The sequence below is a fragment of the Polyodon spathula genome, chromosome 30 (genome assembly GCF_017654505.1).
Source record: "Polyodon spathula isolate WHYD16114869_AA chromosome 30, ASM1765450v1, whole genome shotgun sequence".
Taxonomy (NCBI): Eukaryota; Metazoa; Chordata; class Actinopteri; order Acipenseriformes; family Polyodontidae; genus Polyodon; species Polyodon spathula.
The window spans coordinates 5,082,299-5,100,172 of NC_054563.1; the positions used below are offsets into that span (position 1 = coordinate 5,082,299).

At 36.5% G+C, this 17,874-nt stretch overlaps 1 protein-coding gene across 1 annotated transcript; it reads right to left on the reverse strand.

Annotated features, from left to right (window-relative positions):
• Positions 1-5,121: 5,121 nt before the first annotated feature.
• drd3 (dopamine receptor D3) lies at positions 5,122-16,935 on the reverse strand. The gene is made up of 8 exons (XM_041232598.1): positions 16,631-16,935; positions 15,291-15,598; positions 14,358-14,470; positions 11,813-11,949; positions 10,940-11,133; positions 10,187-10,330; positions 6,921-7,257; positions 5,122-6,524 (listed from the first exon to the last, which is right to left on the reverse strand). The coding sequence occupies exons 2-8, from the start codon at positions 15,570-15,572 to the stop codon at positions 6,328-6,330; spliced, it is 1,404 nt and encodes a 467-aa protein (XP_041088532.1). The 5' UTR covers positions 15,573-15,598; positions 16,631-16,935; the 3' UTR covers positions 5,122-6,327.
• Positions 16,936-17,874: the final 939 nt, after the last annotated feature.

Sequence of the window (17,874 nt, forward strand, 5' to 3'; positions counted from 1 at the left end):
TATATATATATATATATATATATATATAATATATATAAGGATATATAAATCTTATGACATGTTCGTAAGGAAAAAATTAAACATTTTTTCTTTTGGATTGATTTATAAAAAAAAGTTGAAAAAATTTTTGTTTTCAAAAAAATAAAAACACACTAATAAATGTAAAGCTTACAACGAATTTTCTGATCATGCTACTTTGTTAAAAAAAAAACCTTAATTGATATATATATATATATATATATATATATATATATATATATATATATAGATCTTTTCCCATGTAATTACCATTTATATCGATAAGGTTATGCTTAGAGTTCACATTAAGGCATGCTTTATTTTTTTATTTTATAATACAGTTCTTGGGTCTGTCCTTCGAAATGTATCACTGTTGGTACAGCACAGTGCACCTATTATTATATTTCATTATAAAAACAAATCCTGACAAACCTAACAATGTAGTGAGCTACATGGGAGCCCAAGGAAGATGACAGTTGTCAGGAAAATAACATGCTCTTTATTAGTCAGGAACAGTGTTCAGCACCATAGACAGCAGCACAGCACACGACAGCAACTCAGACAGCAGCTGAACACAACAACAACAACTCAACGATTCACAGAGTAACAGCAGCTGATACAGGGCGCTCTTGGGAATACAGATATACAGGCTAGGTGGACCTTGTTGAGAACCCCACCTTAGTCCCAATGGTGGGCTGGCGCATTGCCAGCTTCAAGTCAAGATGGGCTGGCATATTTCCAGCTTCAAGTCCCACAGTACTGCACTGGGCGACTCGCTACAAACAGTCGCTAACATGGGAGTCAATGTGTTAAAGTACCTGTACAATGTGATGAACATGCACCTACACAATGATCTGTTGATCCCCGTCAAATTTGCTCATGTCAAGTTGTCCTCTAAATAATTCTCAATGCTCTTTTAGTTGGGAAATTGATTTTAGCAGACTTTTCTCAAAAATCAGAAATTCAAATATTCAGATTCAAAGATTCGTTGATGAACTGGAAATGAATGTTGAGAAATAAACAAGAGAATTTCAGTATTAGTCAGATTAGTTTTTAGTTCCAGTTTGCACTTACATATGTGCCTCTGGCTTCTTAATCTCAATTGAACAGAGTGAATGTTAATTTAACATACAATTACATTTATTATTGCATCTTACACTTCAAGAACTTGATTTTCATAGGTTCATAATTTAAGTTCAGTAAATAATTTTATTAGATATGAAACTTAAAAAGCAAATTACATTTGTGTAGACTGAGCTAAATAGAATATTGTCTTACCAAAATGTACCATGGTAATTTTGCCAATTTTCTGCAGTTTTCCTAAGCTTTTCCCATGGTCATACTACGCAGTTATCATTGTTTTCCATGTTTTTTTTTTTTTTTTTTAATATTCTTTACCATACCTCCCTGGGCTTTACAAAGCTTTGTATCCTTTACCACAAGTTCACTGTGCTTTATTACCCCTTACTAAGCTTTCACTATGGGAAACTTTTATAAGAGTTGGATTTAAGTTAAAATGCAAATTTGAAATACACATACCGTACCAAGTTCTGAAAATCTGTGAGGGCAGTTTTTCCACAAAAAAAAAAAAAAAGGATTTCTTGTGGGTGCAAATTTGTTACATCAAGCAGATTTATTTTGTGTCACCAACAGCCAGGATTACTGCATCTTCACTATTAGCTCGTGACATTCTGTTATGATTCAAAGCTGATCAAAGCTTTTTGCCTCATGCACAGTAAGCACATTTTGTCATAAGAACACTCTTAACAAGTTGAGAGAAATGCTAACTTATCTGAGTACAGCAGCATTTGTCTGCATCTCCTCAGAAGGTTAATTAGACAATGCTTTTCAGGAACAGTCGGGGCAGATTCACACAATGAATACTCTGTTTTGATAAGGAAAAATCACTCCTTCAGATGCTTGAGATTTTTTTTTTTAGTGATCAAAAGAGATTAGCAGTTTAAGGAAACCAGAGGCCAGGTTTAAATCCAGTTCTAGCAGCATCACGAAACCGGGAGTCAGCTGATAACAGGATTAGCAATTAAGTGGCTGGGAGGCTGCCTTAACTCTTGAGCACATGGCTAAATATTATTAAACAGTTGAGTTGGGTATAATGAAATTATGTAGAATTCCACCAGCATCACTTTATTACATTTAGTTACAATTACAATCTAGGTAATACATTAGCATAGTCAAAGGAGCTGCAGTCAAACCTGCTTATCACTATTCCTCAATGCTCTGTCTGCAAGTGCACTTCTCAGACAGGTGGTCTTCATTCACCACTGATATAACAAAGGCAATGTGCAACACAGTACAGTACATGAAGGCATATCACAAGGATCACATGTTCGATGCAGGTGGTCTGTAATACAGGTTTGACTGTATCTGGAAATGTTACTGTATACAGCAAATCAAAGGTGTCTGTTCAATACATTAATAACTCTAAGACAATCCCCTGCTGAGCAAATTTTAATTTTCCAGTTAAACCCAAATTAATCCAGCCAGTGTTTAGGTGGTTAAGAGCTTTGAACTATAATCCTTTTACATTGTATTCCATTTAGGTTTGACAGGATCAATTTGGAGTGCATATGCTATTTAATACATACAGTAGTATTCTGTTTTAGCACATCAAGGTGACATTTTACGAATCCTTTGCAAGTGCGTTTGGGGTATTTTTCTAGGGTATGTGTTAGATGCATGGGAAAGCATCACAGCTCAAAGAGTCCTATATAAGGACTGTGTATTTCACATTACTACTTATTTCAGGTCTATTATCATCAAGTAATAGAGCTAGAATTGGTAATTTGCTCAAAGGATTCCAAAAGTTCTGAAGTGTGAGTAATATCTAGCAGTAGGTTATTACTGGTTCAAAACATCTGATAGACCTAATGATGTTTTATTACAGGTTCTAGATGTATTTTTAAAGTTATGTAAAACCTGGTAAAATTCGATCTCAACCACCAAGTGAAAATCCCCCAAGTAAGAGGGTGCTGATCTTTATACTACTAGCATTTCAACTAGAACACAGATTGCATTAACCACTTATTATTAGGAGCAACCTGCGACCATGCTGTAAAATACTCTGAAATCCAGGTTTGATTTACTCATGCCAAATCAACCCCTGTCAGTTACCCCCCACTATTAACAACTGCAGAACGACCTCGCAGGGTGTGCAGGAGCATACATGAATTACAATTACAGCTGATGACCATCAGCGCTTGAGGTGTTCACTAGGGGTTTGCAAAGCCTGTATTCTCCTTCAGATCAAATTTGGTACGGCCACTAAAAAAGTGATTTTTAATGAAAAACAAAACACGTATTGTAATTTAAAAAACAAATGCACCAATATATGTATGTCCTCATTCCCCATCTTGCTTTTACTGTAGTTTCTCAACCAAATGAATTATGTATTTTTCTTTCATCTCTCTCTAAGCATCTAACTGAACTACATTTTTTTAAACTGAACTTGTTTCCTATTAGATGTGTATGCCAGTATTTATGGATTGGGGGGGGGGGTTTGAATTTACAGTGTGAAAATCACTGGATATAAGGTACCACTAGGAAGGTATGCCAGCATCTGCAACACAGTAGGAGGTAATGACTGAGGATCGAACCAGTCTTCAAGTTCAGAGACCAATGCAGTCTACTATGCTACACTAAAAGCGCTTGTCTCCATTAGCACAGCAGACAGATGTAATTTTATATTACATAACTCATTCACATTCTGGAGTGAGTAATTTCCTTCTGGCTACAACATAGCTCAGAAATACAGTATAACGGTGATGCATGATGTACAGCAAAAGACAAGGAAATGGCAATTTTAGAAAATAGCTAAGAACCAAAATGTTTTCATTAAGAATTCCTCAAACCAGTTCACCAGTACTGCACACCAATATGCGTCAGTATATACTCAACATGGTTTAATATTTAAATTCATCCACTGAACTTACAAACCTCATAAAAGGTGATGCAAGGTGGGTCAGCCAAAGAAAAAAACCCAAGCAAAAGCAATCAAATAAAAATAATGTTCAGCATTATATAGTATCTGCCAGACATGTCTGTGTTTCACGGTGGTGTACCCATTACATTGTAGCTTGAATCATTTTCTTCTTTTTTATTATCTCCACATTTATTTGCCCGTTTCTGAAGTGGCTGGTAATAACATGTTTAAGCCACAGTTAAAAGACCTGTTTCAGAATGGCGCTCCATTCTACTAATCACGCTGCATAAAGACAGAAAGCAAAGTAATCAGATAAACTCAATCACCCTAACTACAGGGAAGCTGTCACCTGTACGTGACCATGCATTTCAATGACATTCCTGACTAATAAAACCGCACGTTCACAATACGTGGGTCACACATTCCGAACATTATTCTTTTGAACAGCTGAAACACACAGCAGGCTCTTAATGGTTCAAGTAAGGACAAAGATCTAGCGGACCGTGGGTCTGTATTCCAACACAGTCTGGATAGGGGCACTCAAGTTACCCTGGGACCCGGGTGTATGTATTGTAGTCATATAACACAGGTTCAGGCTGCACTGAAAACCGTAGTTTCTAATATTTTATTTTAAATCACCACATATATTCAATGAAGGCACCAAGGATGGAACTGCAGAGGTATAGTGTAGGACATAAATAATTCAATTAAATTACCCCCTTTTTCTTTCAAACCTTATAAATCATAATCTTGTAGTTTTATAGACGTTTTGAGCAATTAGATGCTAAAACAAGTTTTCATGCCTCAGCTAATAAAAATAATTGCTCCAGGTTATAATGCATTTACACTCTTGGGTAAAGAACTGAGATAGGACTGTTATGCATGATGTGACGAAACCTCAATTTCTTTACTAAATCCTCACAGACCCACCACAATTTCCACTTCCCAACCAAATGAAAAACTACTACAATTACTACATTGTATACCAGTGCACTGAAAAAGTCCACTGTAATGATATTTAGTAATTCAATAGTTTTCTGTATACTCTACACCTTGACACTTGTACAATAATTAATAACGTATACAATAATTAATAATTTTTGCTATCATTTAAAAAAAAAAAAAAATAATCCACACATTTATTATTGTATTTTACATTCCTCGATATACAATATTGTAGATTAACATCTTGTTTGCATACAAAGCATAGGCTAATCCCATTGAAAAACAATAAACAAGTCAAGAGCTTAAGGGACACAATATCAATATAGGGATACTAAACCATCACCTTTAAATTAATAAATAAATATGCTTCCTTAAGATCTTTTCATAGCACATAACAAAAACAGCACAACCAGCTTGAACATTAAACCTCTTTAAAGGTATTAAATGTCTCTAGCTTTCAACAACTATAACCACAAGTCAAGTGTAACAGGGTGCAGATGGTCAATTGCACCCCATTAAGCACATATCTTAACCACTATACAAAACAACTGGACTTGTTCGCATGACCACATAGATCTTTTAACCTTGCCTTACCGTCAGGGATCAGAATCAGTCATGGCAGTGCATCTCAGCACACTGCCTTTTACAAAATGACCTGATACACTGTTTTTAAACCCAGGATTTTCTTTTTTTGTTTTGAAGTTTCTGAAGGGCTGTGACAGAGAGGTCGTTTCTCCATAAATACTGCTTGGAATGGTTTTATACCTTGACACATGGAACCTCAGGTCTATGCTTATGCTTTTCCGCAGACTAACAACTTGCACTACATGTTTTTATATGTATTATTTGGCTAATAATACCCAATAAAAATAAGTCAATGTAAGTACTGGAGATATGGACTGTGTTGTTGTAAAGCTTGTCCCGGCTCCATTTCCACTTACAGTACAGTCAATGAACCAGCATTAAAGCATTTTTTTTAAATGTACGCGGTTCCCAACATCTTCGTTGCAAGCACAACAGACGACTGCTTGCCTTTCAGCACCTGAGGCGGGAGGGCTCAGCTGTAAAATGGAAGCTTCCATTCTGTGTGCAGGATCCTCGGATGATCTTCAGTAGATAGGCTCACGCAATTAAATCAGAACAGCAAGCAGCAGTCAGAAAGCAGAAAGTCTAAGACTGACTAATTCAGAAATCAATTCTAAAATCGCAATAGGATCCCAGTGTGCGTAATACTTTCTTGACAGTTGCTTCACTGTTTTCACATTTCAACCATTTGTTTACCATAAAGCTGCAACATTGACAAGCCATATGAGGACATATTCTTCTTTTTTAAAGCATGAAAAACAGTGTGTACCTCGCAAAACACATACATTTAGAATCAGCTTCTTATTATGTTATAGAGCGAAATGTATTGTATCATGACACTAGCAGCTAAGGATCTTGATAAACGCTCTTCGAAACTCAATGTTGAATGTTGTATAGATCACAGGATTGAGGGCACTGTTGACATACCCCAGCCAGGTGGTAGCGCTGTAGACTTCAGGGGGTACATGACATTGCTTGCAGTGAGTGTTCACTATGTGCGTTACAAAGAATGGGAGCCAGCATATCAAGAATACGCCTGTAAAAGAGAATATATTTGTGTGATTAGTTTAACTACATTTTTAAACACAGTGTGTACAATTTATGTTGATGCCACTCTCAGTAATTCATGGTCTTAACTCAGATGACCTCACCTTATTTAAGTCATCGATAGAGTGTATAAAGAACTGTGGGGTTTATTTGTCATATACTGGAATCCATCTGGCGTTTTCAACTATACTGATCTTCAAATTTATATCTGGATACCTAATCCTTTGATGTTTTGAATGAGTTTGTTATTCCCCTATGGAAAGTCATAAAACAATTTGTGAACCTAATACAAAGTCTATCCTATCCTTTTCTAGCCATCTATTGAGGCATACATAAGCCACAACCAAAGTATGCATTCAGAGGAATTAATAAAAACCTAATTTACCTAGAACAACGGCCAGCATCTGCGTGGCTTTCCTCTCTCTGTCCTGCCTGTTCCTACGCTTTGACACAGGCTGCAGGGCTATCCGGGTTTTACCATTGGGGAGGTTCCTCACTTCAGAGGACCTCTTGGGCAGCTGGCTGATGGTCTCCCTCACCTCTTCCTCCCCGTCTACCTCGTTCTCTGTTCTGGCGAAGGAGGCCTGGCTGACGCTGCAGTCGTTCTGCACGTCTACTGGAGCCAGGAAGTTATTCTCAGAGGGAACTGCCTTCTGCTTTTTGAGCTTCAGACAGGAGGTGATGGAGTGGAGGTTGACACGCGCAGGTTCCTCGGTGTTCTCCTACAGTTGAACAGGCATTTAGCAATCACTGCGTGTTAATAAAACTCCCATCAGAATCAAAGTCAATGATACAACGTATACCATAACCAATAGTTCACATATGTGTATAAAACACTGAAGTATTAGTACTACAGTGTTTTCTTTAAAGGATTTAAATATTAAAGAATACATTTACTCACACAGCATGTTCCCAACTTAATTCTAATTTACAGTCCCAAACGGTTCCCTCTTTAATTTTTCATGGAATAGTCTTTGTTAAAGTAAGTTGATATGGACGTTATTCATTGTAAAACAATGTTAAACAGATATTGCTGTATAGTCATGTCTTTTGAAGTAACTGATCATCACCACCAGAGCCAGATTGCCCCTCTGCAGTGTATTCAGCCTGGATACCAGCAGTGCCATTATGAGAACTTTTCTTTTATGGATCATTTATTTACATTTCAACATGTGATACTAAAATAAATGTACATATAAATAATATCGATTTTTTCGTTTTGATGCAAAAGTAATGGGAATAGGCAATTGAGCAGGTACTTTATTTTGCCTATCATAACAGAATTAAATACTCACAGATTTTTTTTTTAATCCAGTTTATGAGTAAAAAAAAAAACTAGAACGCCTTGAATACTAAAATGGAAGAATGTCTTTTTTCACACATACTTTAGCAAAGGATACAGATAAGACATTTATATTTCATCGAAACCAAAGACGGCACTGAAAATACAATATTTATTTTACAATAGACCCATCAAAATATTATTCATATACGGTACAACTATGTTTGACACAGATATCTAAGAGTTTCTTCTTGGGCAAGAAAGAAAGAAAGAAAGAAAGAAAGAAAGAAAGAAAGAAAGAAAGAAAGAAAGAAAGAAAGAAATACTTAGAATATATTTTACATGTGTCGGGAAATTGTAAGTCACCCTGGATAAGGGTGTTTGCTAAGAAATAAGGTGAACAAGTACAGAGTAAAAGAAAATGGGATTGTGGGATAAAAGACAGCATTTAAAAAGGAAAAAAGAGAGACATCAAGACAGTCTTGCTATTTAGAAAAGCTATGGATTCTTTTGAGATGTTGCAATTCCAAAGCTATTATTCTGAGGGCTCATGCTAAAGGCTTATAAAAGCAGTCAGATGGTAGTTTTCTATTATGCAGCTACAAGACTAAAATGGAATCTTGTAGAAACTGAACGAGCTAGCTTTTGGGGAAAATAAGTTGAAAATAAGTAGTTGAGGAACACAAACCTGGCAGGTAATAGAAAATGTATCCTCTAATTACCTTTGATTTAAAAAAAACAAAACAAATGTATTGTAATTTAAAATTGAATTTAAAAATGGCATATTGCTCCTTTAACAGTTCATTAGCATTAGCATTGTCAGAAAAACATTTCTTCTAAACAGGAACGGCTTTGGTATTTGGCTTGCCATACATCTCACATGTAATTAGCTCTTCTGGACTCACTGAAGTGAGTATAAATAAGCTTTTTGGGAGATTCTCTATTGTTGCGCTAAAGAACTACTCTCAATGGTAACACAATTTAGCATTCACGGTGCCAATTAAATAATGTGATTCCCTACAGTTTGAGTGTGTATAAACCTTAAACAAATTATTCTAGCTTGCCTTATGAATATAATAATTTAATTGGAGACTGGTTGATTAAAATACTACTTGTAGTATAGTAGTCCTGTACAAAAAATACCTTGCCTTTTATATAGGCATAGACTGGATTTCTGTCATAGCATATTGCTATGATAAAACAATGCATTATACAGCAACAGTTCTGAAATTCACTGGGACTCATTATTATGTGTCTCAAGAGTACAGACACACAACAATTCCATTAGTTATAAAAAAAAAATTAAATTGTCGTGCATGGGCTGAGGATCTCATACACCAAGCAATATTTACATTGCCAGGTATACAATTACATTTCAGATACCCACAACAATCTCATGAAAAATTGCAGAAATACAGCACATACACAGAGCTTGTGGTTCAATTCCTGTTACAACCCTGTGGGGTTCATTAGAAGGGACTGCTAGGATCTTGAAATGGGAAGAAATTGCAAAATTACGCAGTAGCAAATTTCAATGCTTAATCCATTAACTCCAGTCTCTATTACTAAATAAATCAGTCCTTGAGAAATTATTAATTCCTATTATTTCCATGTTAATGCTACACAAATTATATTTAGATGTTTACCTCCATTCCAAAAATATGAGTTAATTAAAAGACTGGAGGGAACACTTTGAAAATATGCCTCGATGTGTCTAAAATGAATCTTCTAACAACCTTATTCTTCATCCTCCACAGATGCTCAGAGATGTGTGTATAATAATGTGGGGAAAAGAGGTTAAAAGACAACATATCTCTTTGCCTCCATAATCCAGCCCAATCAGAAGATTAACTGTCACTCCACACGCTGGCCAATGAAAGAGTAAATGTATTGACCCAGATGAGACCCACTCAATTCTCTGTCACGGTAGCAACACAAGTCAAACAAAAATAAGACTCAGACCTGCCTGGGTTTCTAGGTGAATTCTTTAGAAATAACTCCCCAAATTACACTTTGATTGATCAGTTGATGAAACCTACGTCAAGACAAAAATTAATAATCAGACACATCATTCGATACTTTAAAAGAAGTATGAAACTTTATACATTTTAAACCCGGGTGTGGCAACTCAGTTGTTCGTGCTAGTTGGTAATATTTTAAACAATATTGTGTGGTGTAGAGTTGATTAAAATTGTATTTGACAAGCAACTAAAACTGTATAGCTGCTCCTGATAGTAAAAGCGCCTTAATATACATGTATAAAAAAATATTATTTATTGCAATCAGAACCACTTAGAATGACCGCAAACATAATACAACACCGTTTGAACCGACTTACTCTTCAAAGTACTGACTTGTTACTGAGCTACTAAGCATATACTAATACAAATATGTATGGGGGTATTCTGCTTTGAGAAATGAGTTTTACTTACCACTTCAATTTTTATAGGAGACAGGCCCATCTCTTCTTTGGGTATCGCGTCCTTGACTCCCTCTGCATGTAGAGACGTTTGCTTGATCAAAAGGAAAATCAGAGTCACTTTGTGAGCTGCAGGTCAAGGACTCCATTAGGAATGTTTTAATCAGATTGTCCAGCCACCTTTTAAATAGCCCTGCTGCAGATTGTTTCATTTCTCAGGTCTACACTTCCATTGATGTGGGTAGAACATGTTACTGCTATTCTATTATTAACTGTGACAGCCTGTCAAGAGAGCATATGTGTATTTCCTTTTCTTGCCTTCAGATAATGAAAATACAAAGCATCACATATCTACGGTCTTTATTAAAAGCCCAGTACAGTACCTCTCTTTTAGAAAGGACACACAAGGTGACATTCAAAAGTGATCTGTTTTACATCCAACTCATTTATGTCCCTATTGCTTACCTGGATGTGCCCGCTGGCTATAAAACAATTAAAAGTCATGCTTTTTCAGTGAAGAATCACGTCTGCTCAAAAGAAATACATTAGAGTGAAATATCACTTTTGTATTTTATGCACGAATAAGCCCCCTAATAAATATCCCTACCTATAATGTACTGATCTCCAGGAAAGTGAATTTGAGGCATCTGTCTGACTGAATGGAGGCCTAATTAACAGGCCCAATGGACCATTGCTTTCTTACCAGTGGTCGGTGATAACCTCCCGATTTGAGTTTTTCACTGGCCTGCCTGAAAGCAATGCGCTTCCTTCTCTTCCTGAGAAACACATAAATCCGGATGTAAACCAGGAGAGTCACAATGAAGGGAAGATAGAAAGACACGACCGAGGAGTAGACGACAAATTCCGGGTTCGATATGGAACAAATATTAGGATGCTCTGAAAGAACACAAAAATTAATTTTAAATAAATGTAATGACAAACATTTTGTCTGTGGTGTGCTTTTTACACATCATGGCAATATCACTTATCAGGCCCTATTCACTAAATAAATGTTTTGATTAATAAGTTTGCAGTTCACAAAACCTTTTCCAACGTTTTTTAGAGGATGGAAGTTTGCCTGAACACAAGAACAGAGGAGAGGCAACGCCACTGTCAAACAGAGAGTCCAGTAACTGTAATTAATGATCCCTTTACACCGGGGCCAAGAAAAAATACTGCATGTTATTTCGAAGGACGTCCTGTTCATTGGTCAGGCATAGTATTCTGTCATGTGTCTAGTCCATATTTAATGGTGTTGAGTCATACACTGTATCTAATCGGCATGTGTTTGTGCAACATTCAAGTATTATAACCTCAAAAATCACCAAGTGACATTACAGTTCGAGTTTTCACATCTTCTCAAAGGTCGCATAAAATTTGAGTAGATTCTATAACCCCTAGACACTCTTGAAGGTGGCATTTCATCTTTAGTGCACCAGTGGCTTGACTAAAATGTAAAGAAACCAGCAATGCATTTGCAGCCCAAGGGATTTACTGCATCCTCGGAGATCCTATCAAAAGATATGCACAGTACACTGTAAAGGGCATGGTTGTTTTATCCATGAAGACCTTTTACCTGTGGTATTAAAGCCAAAGAGAAGAGGACAAGAGACGACAAAGGCTAGTATCCATACTGCAGTGATCATTAGCGTGACTCGTTTCTTGGAGCTGTGCGTGGTGTTATACAGAATGGGCATCACTACTGCAGTGTATCTGTGAGGAAAGAAGAAGGACATGTATGAACTAGTTCTAGTAAAGATGACTCCACTTTTGGGAATGCGATTATATTATAAGGGCTGGCGTAAAGTCACTTGTGGTATACACACATGTGCTACGGCTTATCTACCTGAAGTATATTTTAGGTACTGTGCCAAAAGAAGTCATAGAGAAGACAATGGGCCTATTTTTTGAAAGAGGCAAAGCACCTGTTGATTTTACAAAACTCAAACCAAACATCTAAACACTTGTATCTCAAGTCCTCTTAAGCACTCTCGTTGTGTTCTGTTTTTCATTTTGTAACTTTAACGTGATTCTTTCTCCTTTCAGAAAACAGTTCATTAAAGAATGGAGGAAAAGCTCTCAAGATATGTCTCAATGACTCAATAAAATAAAAAATAAAAAAGTTTAGAAGCTCTTATCACATGGTTAACTATGAATGTTAACGTCACAGAGTAACATGATTCTGAATGAATAAGCAGAGAGACCTGAAATACTACTCATAGTCCCAAAGTTATATTTTCCTAAAACCCATTTTCCTAGCTAAAAGTTGAATTTGGACTGTGGTTACCATGTATCTGAAGCACAGAGAAGTCACTATGTAATTGAATGCTGTCACTGTACAGTACACTGCTGAATATTACTATCTCAGTTCAAGCATTGTACTTTGAAGGGAATATCCTCTTTTGCTCACATGACCCAAACAGCTTGGGCGATGACATAGAATGATACCTAAGCCAATGTGTTTTTTGTAATTTTTTTATTCTACCAAGTACAACCGATTTGAGAAGTGCATTCGAGCCAGTCCTGGCAGAGTCCTAATAATTAATACATTAATGATAAACCCCTTGGACAGTACTCAAATAAATAGGGCACTCTCGCTGATTAACTCTCCAAATATGTCAGTTCTAGTTTTGTAATCTCACTCTCTGGTTATGTCTCTGTTTCTAGAAAGGAATGACATCCTTTGGGGATAAAAGATATAAGTTTACTTGGGGCGAGTTATTTATAAAAGGACAGTACACATGTTTTAAATTGAGTTTTTAGGTTAGTGGTATTTGATGATATTTGATTTTAACAAAAGGTTCTAAATGATATTATATAACAATTACATAATAGAATCATATTAGCTGATTATTAAATAAAACCTAGCCCTGTGGTCCTTATGGATGTGTACAATGGCTTGGGTATCCACCGAATTCCATGAAGTTCAGGTTTCATTCAACAGGTTTGGGTTTCAAGTCTGTATACACTGTCTAAAAACATATCAAGCTAAAAACAGTTCATACAAACTTCCACTATAGAGTTTTCAGTTGAATCAATTACACCAGAATCTGTCATACACTGTAGATCTCTTAGCCAGTTGCGATCATCGCTTTTAGGTCTATGCACCATTTAAGCTTTGAATAATTTGAAACAGATGTTGCCACTTAGTCTTCTAATGTGTATTAAAATCAGAACCAGATGAATTCACCTATTATCCCATCAGTTGATAAAACAAAACAATCTCTTACTGTCACATCTAGTCACATCACTGTCCATTAATCAGAGACTCCTTTGTAATATAATGAGTTATAACTTATTTCAAGCCTTGTCATCAGAAGAGAAATAAACCTACCCCCCCCCCCCCCCCCCCCCATTTTGGTTTAGAATACATTTAGCCTGATTGAAGTCAGTATAGGATATAAGCAATTTCAGTATGCAAACAGTCTGCCTAGATAAGACTCCTTGAACTGATTACTGGCAGCGCCATTGTTCCATCAATACTTTGTGAGATTGCAACATGCACCACTAAAAATTAACAATTCATATTCACTTTGAGGAAATAATTTCTGTGAGGGAGTGGATAAATCAGAACAATCACCCTCACCACTCTGAATTTTTAAACACACAACACCACTCCTGACAGAGAGCAGACAACCGCATGTTAGAAACCTATTGAGAAAGGAAGTCCAAAAAAAAGACAAAAATCTGTGGATTGAGTGAGTGTGTGTGTGTGTGGGGGGGGTCATCACACCCAACGATGGTTGCTGAGGAATAAAAAATATTAAAATAAAAAAAATATACATAAACATGTCTACTGGTGCCAGAATCTAATGTTGCTGGCACTATATGAGATAGAATCGCACCATAATTTGCACCCCTGCTTTTAGGCCTGCTGTTCCCCCTCATGCTACAGAGGGACCAGGAGAGTTTGAAGGTCATTGATTAATGTGATTTCTTTAGAAACAGAAAGTACTCAAAAGGAACAGTCCACAAAATGGTATTTAGAGCAAATAAAAAAGTGATATATTAACTTAAAAAAAAACCAAAAAATGAGTACATTTAGTGTATTTCGAAGCACATCTGGATAACAGATACATGCCATTTTCTGTGAAAGAGATTTAACAGGGCAACAGTCTCACCTGTCAATGCTGATAGCACAGAGGTTTAAAATGCTGGCTGTGCACATCATCACATCCAGTGTCACAAAAACATCACAATACATTCGACTGAACATCCAATCCCCTCCAACAACCTGCATAAAGCAGAAATAAGGTCTATCAGCAAGTTCACTTCAAGATATCTTTTTGTATTATATATGTAAAACTGTTTATTTGTCTATATGTAAAACAAACCAGACCTTATTAGTATGAATTCATAAGAAAAAAAATCAAACAAGCAGACATGCAGGATAATGCATTTAAAAATACAATTAAGCAAGTACTCTTCCCTATTTCTAAAGCTAGAAATAGCAAGCATGACTTGCAAACTCTGCCATCCTCAGTCCATATTCCCACCTCCACTATATCCAGTGGGGGGTACTCATTTTAGCTGGGCGTGTGTAAAAAGCTATATAACCTTATAGACTGAACCAGCCTAAGATGGTGTATCCAGTACAGTGCGTGCAAGTGGAGAGCAATTAAACCACGGAGATCTAGAAAAATTACCGTGGATAAGTGTTATACATATGAATAAGAGAGGAATCATGATGAATTTATTATTATTATTATTATTATTATTATTATTATTATTATTATTATTATTATTATTATTATTATTATTATTTCATATCATTCAATCTCAATTGTTCTTCATATGCAATTATATTGACATAAAAGTGAAACTGTCGCTTTAAGGCTCCTCTAAAAACACCCACCCTGTTATAGTCAGACAATGCTTCAGTAGTTTTTAAATTTTTTTTTATTACCCACTATTTTATAGTAATTCATGCTTTTTTTTTAATAAGACAAATCTCAATATAGCGCCCAAAGCAGCTGGCTCCCAGCAACTGCCTTACAAAGAGATGTATCTGGACTTGTTTTAAAATGCTTCATTGATATTAGATAGTTATTTACTTCCAGATAAACCACCCATGGCATGACCAGAGATGCCACCAGCAGGTCTGCAACAGCTAGACTCACGACCAGGTAGTTGGTGTTAGTCTGCAGACTCTTCTCTCGAAGCACAGCCAGACACACAAGCACATTCCCAAGGATGATTGCGAAGATCAGGGCCGAATACAAAATTGCATAGTAGTTAGGATGATGGTCGGCATCCTGTTCTTCTGTTGAGTTATCCACCCTCAAAAAAACACCAGTCACATTTACAGAGCTGCCAGCTCCACTCAACAGGGCCATTGGGGAAGTCTGAAAACATCAGGGACCTGGAACCAAAGCAACATAAAAGGCACTTGTCAGATGAATGGCTTGATAAAGCACATCACAAAAATGGGACGCTTGGCTCAATTAAAAAATGTAGACCATGATTGCAATAAATAATTACATATATTCACTACTACACCCTATAATGACCATCATCTTCGGGTTTGGAGACCAACGCAAGAGCCAGGCTCAATTTACAAAGCAGAAAGTTGCCACTTTATATTACTTAACCCAGTCAACTACCAGAGACTGTTCATTAAACAAAGTGCTGGAAAAGTCACAAGTGAAGTCCGTCTAATCTGTGGTTTTATGGAGCATGCAACATTACTTTCTTTCACAGCCAAGCCTGATAAATGTAAAAAACTGAAGCTGGGACACAAACACAATAGGGATGGCACTGGTGTGTGAGGGACCTGTGTTTTTACAAAACAAAAGTGAGTCGACATCCAGTACAAACTGTACTGTACAGTAGCAGTGATTTACAGTATTGTTCAAAGCGAGAAGATGCTACACAAGTAATGTAACTTAGGCTACTGTTAAACAAGATTCAACACGTTGCTACTTCCACATTGGTCAGTTATAGTTACTTGACTACTGCTGTACATTTTTCAAAACGACACTATGCATAATACTGTACCATACATACGCAAAGTATAAATACATATAAAACAAATCCTCCTTATTTATTTTTCTAAAACGAACATTTTAACAAAATGAATGTACAGCTGCATCGTTTCACAATTATTAATACTGTACAAATACACTATTGATAGTAGTGTTGTAAATATGTTTCTATTTGCACTATATATCGGATGTTATTAAAACTAATAATACATGAACTGACATATCCCAATTTTAATAACTAAAAATAGCCGGTGCGATTACGGCACACTTTTAATGATCAGAAATGAGAAGCGAATAATCATGAGTTCTTCTTTAGTTAGGCCATCTACTTATTTCTTTGTCGCTTACTTGCTTTCTTAAAACACCTAGAGACGTTCTTGACTTCAGCTTTAAAGTCTACCTAGACGTACCTTTCGTTCTGCAGCCACAGTCGATTTCAGCTTTGTGTGCAGTGAACTCATGAACTCCTATGCAGAGTATTAATTCTGTACATTACATCCATCGTCGTTATAGTCTAAATACATCCACTATCACATTAACAGTATTCATGGTCGGTTGACTGTATAGTCTCCTCTTCATATTCCCAGGCAACCACGAAAAGCAATGTGTGTGGTGATGCTCCCGAGTTACCGGAGGTCCTGTGTACAGCAATAGGCTACTACTGTACACGGTTGATAACTGTGTGATTGTCCACTGGTTGCAGGCAGCTGCTCTGCGTCTGTTCTCCCAATAATATTTGTATGCTAGAAAACGGGGATTCAAGCAGGGATTTATTAATTTAGACGAGGTTTTGACGCTTCCACAGCAGGAGTAAATCACATTTTTCACAGGATTGTCATGCAAGTGCTTTGTTATTTGGAAACTGTGAAAAGGTACGGTTGTGGGAACACCAAACAATCTTAAAGCAAATGATTTGAAACGCAAGTTCCTTACACAGTGACCATCCTATTCATTGACGTGCATTGTTAAACACATTTTACAGGTACTGGTGAATTGGAAGAGTTTGTCCTTCAAATTACATGTTTGTTTTTTGCCTCTCTTTATTACTGATTGGTTAATACATACTATTTGAGCTTTCTCATTGGCTCAGAGACACGCCTTTCTGAAGGCGTTGCATAGATGTAGAGGTTTTTTTGTTGTTCAAGCAAGTAGATCACACAACCATAATTCTATATTCTATATTCTTATCATGTACATTGACTCTTGTACTTACAGCCACCTGAACTAAGCTGGTCTAAGAGTTCTACATTAATGCACACTGTCTTTGAATCTCTTCTTCTTTTCATCTTTTGCTTTATACAGTATGTTATGATTTTCCATTTGTAGGTGGCCTTTTTAGCAACGCGGTGACAGCAAGAAGAAAGAGACTGACCTGTGTGGTCAGTGCTTTGTATGTTTCCATCAGGCTGCACAGAGACAGAAAAAGAGAGAACGAGAGTGCAGGAAGCAGGTTTTAAGAGCTGGGGTGCTGCCTGCCGCTTTGAGGATTGAAATGCAAACCTGTTCTTCTATAACCTTCCTACCAGTTAGTGACGTGGGTAACAGAAGATATGTGTTATTGGCTACAGTATAATCGTAAATCTCGAAAAACTACTCACTTCTAAATCTTTTGCAGTCATTTTTGTATTACTTTAGTATAAATACATGTTAATTT